The sequence below is a fragment of the Aquila chrysaetos genome, chromosome 9 (assembly GCF_900496995.4).
Source record: "Aquila chrysaetos chrysaetos chromosome 9, bAquChr1.4, whole genome shotgun sequence".
In the NCBI taxonomy this organism is placed as follows: Eukaryota; Metazoa; Chordata; class Aves; order Accipitriformes; family Accipitridae; genus Aquila; species Aquila chrysaetos.
This window is the reverse complement of record NC_044012.1, coordinates 31996145-32005109: the sequence shown is the minus strand read 5'-3', so window position 1 is coordinate 32005109 and position 8965 is coordinate 31996145. Positions and strand designations below refer to the sequence as shown.

General features: G+C 41.7%; 1 protein-coding gene across 3 annotated transcripts; it reads right to left on the bottom strand.

The window, feature by feature from the left end:
* Positions 1–707: 707 nt before the first annotated feature.
* DENR (density regulated re-initiation and release factor) lies at positions 708–8885 on the bottom strand. 3 transcript variants are annotated; one of them, XM_030023854.2, is made up of 8 exons: positions 8732–8885; positions 7342–7456; positions 6304–6323; positions 5959–6043; positions 5214–5297; positions 2991–3107; positions 1789–1928; positions 708–986 (listed from the first exon to the last, which is right to left on the bottom strand). In XM_030023854.2, the coding sequence occupies exons 2-8, from the start codon at positions 7445–7447 to the stop codon at positions 942–944; spliced, it is 597 nt and encodes a 198-aa protein (XP_029879714.1). In that variant the 5' UTR covers positions 7448–7456; positions 8732–8885; the 3' UTR covers positions 708–941. The 3 variants fall into 3 exon arrangements, with proteins under 3 accessions (XP_029879714.1, XP_029879715.1, XP_040981653.1); XM_030023855.1 differs by lacking the exon at positions 8732–8885 and adding an exon at positions 8467–8598; XM_041125719.1 differs by lacking the exon at positions 8732–8885 and adding an exon at positions 8400–8419.
* Between the last annotated feature and the right edge of the window lie 80 nt (positions 8886–8965).

Genomic DNA, 8965 nt, shown 5'->3' with positions numbered 1-8965 from the left:
GGATGAAGGTAACTACCCTGCTCAGCTTTTAAATGGAACAACTACAGAGATACAGTTATCCCGTTATGAGGATACACCAATCTCCACTAAACCCATCAGCTTATAAACAAAAATCACAGAAAAAAAGAACTTTACTGGTAGGGGACAGGGTGTACAATGCGTCACCCCCTTGGGTTTGACCTCGTCTAGGTTTTACAGTAACAGGAGAATGTCAACTCTACGACTCTGCTGCCAGGGAGCATTTAATGTTATTAAATGGAGCAGTGAAATACAAAGCACCAAATCGATGCTTGAGGCTGTTTGCAGGAGTAGAAGGCGTAGAAGACCAGCAGGGTTAGGAGATCGTTTGGAATTATGAAAACAGGCTAAAGTTCAGACATATTCACATGTTCCTCAGTGTTTCCACTTAACAGAATAAAATTATTCAGTTGGCACGTACCTACGACGATCACCTAGTCCAACTGCCTGACCGCTTCAGGATTCATTTTCCTTTGTTAACAAACCCTTAGAACGTTTGTCCCATTCTGATTTCTAAGATTTTATGCAGGTCGATGAGAGGTATGCATTTCTGTACATTAGCAAGATGCATTATTCACTTAAGTTTAGCAGAAGGGACAGCAAATGAAAAATAATCTGTTAATGACTTAAATTATCATTTGCCTGTAAGATTGTTAAGGAAAGTAGCTGTAAAGAAAACAGAAACTGTGTTCAGTGAGGAACAGTAATTTTATTTAAATCTACTTCATGCGTAAGCATGATAGAACCCCAATTTAACTTTGGCAAATATCACAACAAAAAAACCCAAGCAGCCTATACAGAACAGTGAAAATGCCAAGGATATGGGTTCTCCACAGTTTCACTGCAGAGCAAATGGATTTAGAAGCCTCACTTTGGCTACATCATTTATAACCATACAATTAAATAAAGGTAGTCTTTCACTATCACTTCTTGACTTCTCCAAGATCTTCAATGCTATCATCATCCACCTAGGAAAAAAAAAAGAAAGCCAAAACACAGCATATTAAGTATATTTTCTTCTTACGTGTCTCACTCAATATTCACCACTGTACATGTAATGAAGCGCGAGAGAAATACACAGCACCATCTGTGATTCCCTGCTGTAAATTCTACGTGAGTGACATGTGCCTATAGGACACAGCCGAACCTATGGGGCTCTGAATAAAGACAGGCCTAGACAGTTATTCCAGAAAGAACGCCAATACCAGAAATACCAGAAAAAGGGAGAGTCAAAGAAACTGCTTGTGATTACAGCAGTGCAACCAAACCTCTCAACCATCAACATTTCAGTCCAACCCAAAATTAGCTAATCTCTTCTCCTGAAGCACAAGTGGTTTTTGTTTCAGGTTTGTTTTTGGTTTTTTTTTTTCTAATTTTGCAATATTTTAAGAGATTTTGAAAAATAAGATGGCAATGCAACAATACTTAGGCATTCACCACTAAGAAACAGTCACAAAGAAGCCACAGATATTTGACAGCTGGACTTATTCTGCCATGCCTTCCTCACTGTAGTAACCACAGTAACAGCACTACATGTTTAGAGAGCTAATGTTTCTTGGACGACAGAAGCAACATTTGACTTCAAGTTTAATCACTCCTTAACCTAGTCATTCATAGGTGGGAATGCAACAACTGGTCTTTTATTTTTGCACAACAATCTGTGCTGCACAACCATCCGTGCTGCCAAAGATGAAACCGTTTTTCAAAATCATTGGGAAGTCACAGGCTATTCTAGAAACTGGAGTTCTGACAGAAGAAAGGGTTTATTACCTCAGGCCACTTCTCCTGGATTACATCGATAATGTCATCTGTAAAATCCCCCTGAATGATGATTTCGTCTTCTCCTGTTACTGAGGCACCGCAGGAAAATTTCTGAGCAAAAAACCTTTGTGCTTCCTTAAGATCAATTTCTGTTGACAGGAAAATGGACAGTTTTTAAGTACAGTCATTTCATACAAGTATTTTCTCAAGTTTAAAACTAAAATCTTCTTTTAACTCTTGAAAAACTAGTGGCAGTTTACAGTTAAAGCTTTGCTACAGTTTCCATTGAAAGCAAAAGTCTGTTGTTTACATACAAAACAACTGACTACAAATCTAGCAAACTCTTCAACACAAAAATTGCCGAATGTCCTCTATGCATTCTGTTTACACAGGCCTATGCTACACACACTCACCAGAAAAGCACATGCAAAACTGATTGAAAAGGCCCTCCAGTTCTGAGTAACTTCCATAGTTATTGAACAAGTTTTTCCATAGAAGTGCTTTAGTATATTCCCTTTAGAAACACATCCCAACAATTTTTGAGATTGGCTTCCAGCACGAAGATACAGTTCAGATCAAGCTAGTGTGTATTACTGATCCCTCAAGAAAATTGACAATACGCTCATGCAGGAAATATGTAACATATCTTGTTAATACAACCACGGTTAAAACTTACCTTTTTAACAGAATTCATGATCAATGTGGGAAGTAAGATGTTGTTATAGGTATAAACACCAAGTGGCTGCTTGCAGCTATGTAGGACAAACCAAAGCTATGCAGGACAAACCAAAGCTATGCAGGACAGCATCGTTAGTGTACTTTGGTATGATTTGACTGTCATACTAGAAAGGCAGTTAAAGCCTTACTTACTCAGTCTCAAGAACAGGTAAAATTAATTGTCAATAACATATTTACAAGTTTGATGGAAATAAGCATCTTTTTGAAAATAAATATGTTTATAACCTGTTTCAAAAAAACCTGCAACCCTATTTGTTTGCAAACACCGTGGAAATAAGGATTTCAATGATTTATCACTGAGGGAAGTCAGTGTACCTTTCGCATGCTTTGGAACTGCTAAAAGCACCTTGGGACTTTCACCTCGCACAGATGGAAGCAGATCACTCAATGTAATACAATCAGAAGAAATATCATGAGGTTAAAGGCAAGCACATCTAAAACCAAGAAAAACCACATAACAAAAGTCGACTCACCAAACGTTGCAAGGCCACATACTCTTGTGACATATTTTTTCTTTGCTCTAGGAATTTTAGCTATTGTAACTTTCTGTGGTACAGTCTTCTTTTTCTGTTTTATCTGACCCCTTCCGCCTTTAAAACAGAGTGTAAGGTTACATGATTAGTTAAATGATGTCACACTTAATCAAAGAAAAAAGCATATAAGGTCAGATTTCATCCCTATAAACAAAGAAACTGTTATCTCCCCATCTGTGTTGGTAAACAAAAATATATCTTGTACATTGTCTCACATTCAGGTTTTTTTATTATTATTTAAGAAAGGTCCCACGTCATCAAAGCTCAATATTACAAGAAATAACAATATACACGTCAAATGTACATTCAAGTACAGCTTGCATAGCAGACCCCACTACAAGTATCAAAAAAGGGAGGGGCTTTCCCCACACTTTACTAATCACTGCATTTGGTCTACATTTAACCCCTCCTTCAGGAATTGTTCTTTGGCTGTAATCCTAGGAACAAATTGTTACTTTAATGTTTTTCATGAGTTTAACATCCTCAGGGTTTGTGTCCGAGGCAAAGCAACTTACATCCATTTACTGAGGCCATGAGGACATGCCTACTCAGGCTGCTGAGTTAAACCGCAGATTTAAGTTCTAGACCCCAGTATGAACCATATATCTGTGAACGTGCTAGCACAAAACATCACGCCTCTGAAACAGAAGCCAGCTACAGTAGTTCACTGCCAAACTTCCACATGATTTAACATCTTCTTTCTTACTGTCTGTTTCTAGGCCAACCTGAGGGAACACTTCACATATGAGGCATTTATTAGTCTGAGTAAAGCATGCAAAAGTTATATTCCACTCATTAGGATTCTTAAGTCAGATTAAGATCTCGGTTCTCTTTGGATACAGTCATCAAATTACTCCAGGGTAACCAAAGTTTCATGTTCTTGAGCCTTCTCAGCATGAAAACCTAAAGAATTTATGACAAACAAACTAACCCCTTGTGACTACTTCCTTCTCTAACATGCAGAACTTTCAATTCTACATTACTATAAACTGATATCCAATAATTTAAGACAGTAAACTTCTGTCTTAAAATTTCTTCAGTAAATTTCTGCAGTGTTTTAGTAAGTTTTCGCTTGTTTTTCCTCACCCTCTCTCTTATGGTCAATCTTATAGCATCATAGTTAACACCATACCATAAGTTTTAATGAAACTTTAGATTCTAGGAAAAAAACCCCTAAATATTTTAAACACTATTATTTGAACCAAAAACCAGACTGAAAACTAACTATACCACCCCACACAATAAACTAATGTTGAAAGAAAATCTCCTGAAGTCTCTGGGAAAAGCATCCAAGCTACAGAACATAAATTACTGTTGTCACTACACATAGCCTACTGACAAGGTAAACATAACTGGTTACCAAGACAGACACAAAAATAAAACATCTGCAGTGATATGTGGCTTAAAATCTGAATCTTACTGGGCTATTAACCATAATTTCCGAAGCACTACAGACACCACCGACACTCCACAGGCAAATGCATGTTAACAACCCCAGCATTCTGATTTATAGTGGTAAGTATGTTCATTAATTAAACAGAAAGAACTCCAACAATAGAAGATAAAACTGTGTTTAAATTGTTGCATATATTTTATATCTTCCAAAGTTGGTTTTTGAAAATGTTTTTCATTAGTATTGCTGGGAAGAGACATAGCTGTTAAAGGAGACATAGGTCATAGTGTTAAAAGCATAAAACCAAATCCTGTTACGTGAATACAGAGGACGGGTGGAAGGAAAAAAGGCAAAAGCAGTGTCATAAGGCATTAATGGAGGAAAGCAGTCTTTGTTCTACTCTGCAAGCAACCTATAAACTGCTGTTAAACAGGGCAGAAACAAGTATTCCGGGAGGCATGCCAGCTGATTTTAGGTCTAGAAGAATTACTCCCTAAGTAAGTACAACAGCAATGACAGGAACAATGAGACACATGATGCGGGTCACCTTTCACTTGCTATTCCTACTATCCAATTCTTTCATCAGCATATATCACCACACCAACTCTGCTACCACTGGAAGAAAGATATTTGGTATGTTTTGTGCAGAGTCAAAGCGTAGCTAACAACCAAAACACAAGAAATCCATGCCATAGTCCAGACCAGCAGTGAGAAAGGGATGCCCCAAACTGCTTATATGTCAGTACCGCAATCGACTATTTAGACCTTGCCTCTCTTTTGCTTCTTCTTCTCTTCTTCTTCTCCTGCAGTTCCTTGGCCTTCTCCAACCCCAGCTTCCTGTTTAGGTGAATTTTCTTAAATGCATCAGAAAGGAGTGGGGAGAGGAAAGAGAACAAAATTAGTGGTCAGACAACCACAGCCTTACAGGAACAGGAAGTAAGGTACAGTGGTATTTTGCTAAATCCGTAAACTCTGTGCTTAAGTGCAGCAGGCCCTTGACTGATGCGTGTTACATCTTCATTATAGTACTTATGCAAATTAGACTTCAGAAAAGCCTTAGCTCAAAGATAGTTACAATTTCAATACAGCCTCTTCACATAATTTCCACAGAAAGACAGAAATTTATGATAGTGTTAATATTGAAATTCCAAATGCAAATCAACAAGTTCCCTATTACTAATGACCTTTACTCCAGCCATCCACAGTAGACTGGACAGACATAAAATCAAGTAAACTAACTTTGATGGGAAACAAGTACATGGATGACTGGTTACAGCAGGAACCTTAAGAAAGCTCAAACGTTATTACTGAAATTACACATTGTTCATTCAGTGTTTTCTGACACTATCAAGCACATTTTCACAGCAACCAAAAGCATGGTAGACTCCTAAGAAAATTATTAACTTTCACATTTGATACAGCAGGAAAAGGGAAGAGATGAGAACTGGACAAGCTCAAAGATTTCTGAGTATGTCTAAGGGCACATACCAGTTAGAAAATAGAAAAGATTCTTACCTACTGTAAGTTTTGCAAACTCATCTGGAAAATTCTTTTCTAACCATTGTCTGCATTTAGTCACATCAGGCATATATTCGCAGTACTAGAGAAGAAAGGTGACGTGAATTTGGTATCAATGAATCAAAATATATTTGCTATTCAGCTCAGCCACTTCTCCTTAAGATGACTGAATACGAATATTATACTAGCACATAAAAAACCTCGTGTCATCCTAAAGATGACACTGGCTGAAGCACAGAACTGCCACAATTAAGAAAAGCCAGAAAAGATCAGAAAGGATGATCATAGTCTGTAATCACAGGACAGAAAGAAGAAACTCGGACAACAAAAAAATTAACTCACCTCTGTTGGCAATGAACAGACTGGAGAAAGAAGGGAGGGGGGAAAAAAAAAAAAAGAAAAGATTACAAAAATAAGTTCTTTACTTACAGCCTTAGCATTAAATTCAAAATGGTATTTTAAAGTTAGGGATGACTTCTTATGTCATAACTTCTGGTTATAACCACACATTGACTCAGATTACTTTATTGATACCACTCCACATTTTAATTTTTTTCTCAGTAGTCATTTGCTCACACACTCTGCATTAGGATAAAACTATCCCAGCAAGAGCACCCAGTCAATGAAGGAAGGGAAGGAGATGCCTACAGCTTTGGGAAAAGTTACAGAAAGAAACACCAGTTCTACCTGAGGCAAAAGATATACCTAATAAATTACCATGTGATTTGGTTAGCTTTTCTTTTTCCAAGAGCTGCCAATGTCCAGAAGAGGGGCTGGGCCCCAGAACAGACCCAAACCAATTCTGCAGACTTTCACGCACAACAGGGATTATTTCCTAATCCCCTGCAACTGTATTCAAGCCCAAAGCAAAATAACATATCTATCTAAAAAACATACCTGTCAAGATTACTTACTTCCCTTTAAATTTCATCCACGTAACTACAAATGTAATGAGTAAAGAATAATTCTAAACACAGTGTAAAAATTACTTTAATGAATTCTAACTTTATTTCTTATTGTCATACTAAAGCTCAGAGGCCTCTTCTGTGCTAAAGGCTTTACTCGCTTTCTGCAGGAAAAGATCTCTGCTCAACAGTTCACAATCTGAGCACCACTCTCACTTCTTTTACACACAGAATGCTGTCAGTACCTCCATCTCTCAGAGGGAAGACCCCTACATTTCACCAAAAATGCTTTAGGTAAAATACACAACACAAGCCATTTCAGAAAGATGATCAGAAAGGTCAAGCTGATCATGGTCTAGCTTCTCAATAAAAGCTGACCAAAAGAAAATCTCTGATTCTTTCATTCTTTCTGCTAGGCTGCCCTCACAAACAGCACATTGTAAGAATCGTGGACAACTGCCCCTTCAGCACTTGCCTCCGCAGTAGAGAACCCGAAGAGGATAGTCGGCATCTGACCTGGCACCGCTCCTTACGTCTCCTCTGCAGTCAGGGACCACAGGCTCAGCTACATCTGTGGCCATGTCACAAGCCTGGAGATCACAGAACGAAAGAATCAGGACCTAAGTTCTGGGTTAAAGTTATTCACATCTTTCCCAACTCAACAAGGATCCCAAAGACTGATGAATCCCAGAGAAAATAGGTACAATCGTAAGAAGAGCAAAAAAAAAAAGAAAGAAAAAAAGAGGTCAGGAAATAATGAAAAAATATGGGGAAAATGGCTGCAAAAAATACCAAGCAGTATGGAATTCTAGCACATATGGGGAAAAACCCCGAAGTGCCACAAAATGCTGTGTGAAATGAAGAAAGATCTGCGACAACACCACGTGGAATTACAGAACACACTGGGTTAAGCAAAATGTGAAGTATCATGCTAAATCGGTGGCATATGAACAGCAGGTGCACTGGGGGAGTGGGGGGAGGTACCACCACTATACTAGCAAAGAAAAGGGGTCATTTAGATCAGCATCTAAAGGATTACAAGCTGATCCCAGGACACTGGCAAAAAAAACCAAACACCACAAAACAAGCAAACCAAACTTGACCCACTAATACATTTAACAATGGTTTACATGCACACATTCTCGGGCAAGGGGCTTAGAAAATAGGAGTCAACAGGGAAGGAGTTTGCAATGCGTAAGTCCCCCAGGATCATGGGAGCAAGCAGGCTATGTGTGTGGAAGAGTCAGAGTCAGGACGCTGTACAAGCTGTGCCTGGGCAATGAAGAGAGCTGAGGGAAAACGCCAGGGCCCCAGAGGTGGTGGGGTTCGCGGCAGGGGGACCTCAGGGAAAAGCGGTAGACGGTCGTAGTGAGGGGAAGGATGCTGGAGATGGAGATGCCAAATGGGGGAGGGAGGGTGCTGGGTAGCAGGGGGTAAAAGCGGGGGCTGGTCGGGGGGAACCAGACCTGATGGGGATCACAGACGTGGCGGGATGTGGGGGACAGAGCTGAGGGAAAGGAGGGCGCCGGGTACCTGAGGAGGGGCGGGCTCGCAGTGCGGGGAGGGTGCCGGGGCTGCGGGAAAGGAGGGCGCCGGGTACCTGCGGGGGGAGGATGCTGAGGTACGAGAGGCGAAGGAGTCACTGCCAGGGGAGGCAGAGCCGCGGCACCGGAGGAGAGGGAGGGTGTCGGAGCTGAGGGAGGGATGCTGGTAGCCGTGGGAAGGGGGGGGGGGGGAGAGGCCGCCCGCCCGCAGGCGGGACGCCGGGGCAGGCCGCCCGCCGCTGGGACGGGGCGGCGGCGGCGGAGAGCGGCTCCCACAGAAAGGGGCGGGGGAGCCCAGAGGCGGCAGCGGCGTGGCGTTACCCGGGAGGCCCCGCAGGCCGCGGCGGTGGCCGGGGGGGGGGCGGCGGCTCCTCCTCCTCCTCCTCCTCCGGCGGCGGCTCCCACACACCGCGCGGCACGTGCGCCTTCACCAGCGCCGCCGCCCTCTCGCGAGAACCGCGCGCCGCCAGAGACCGCGCGGCGTGACGGGGAGGGGCGTGACGGGGAGGGGCGTGACGGGGAGGGGCGTGACGGGGAGGGGCGTGACGGGGAGGG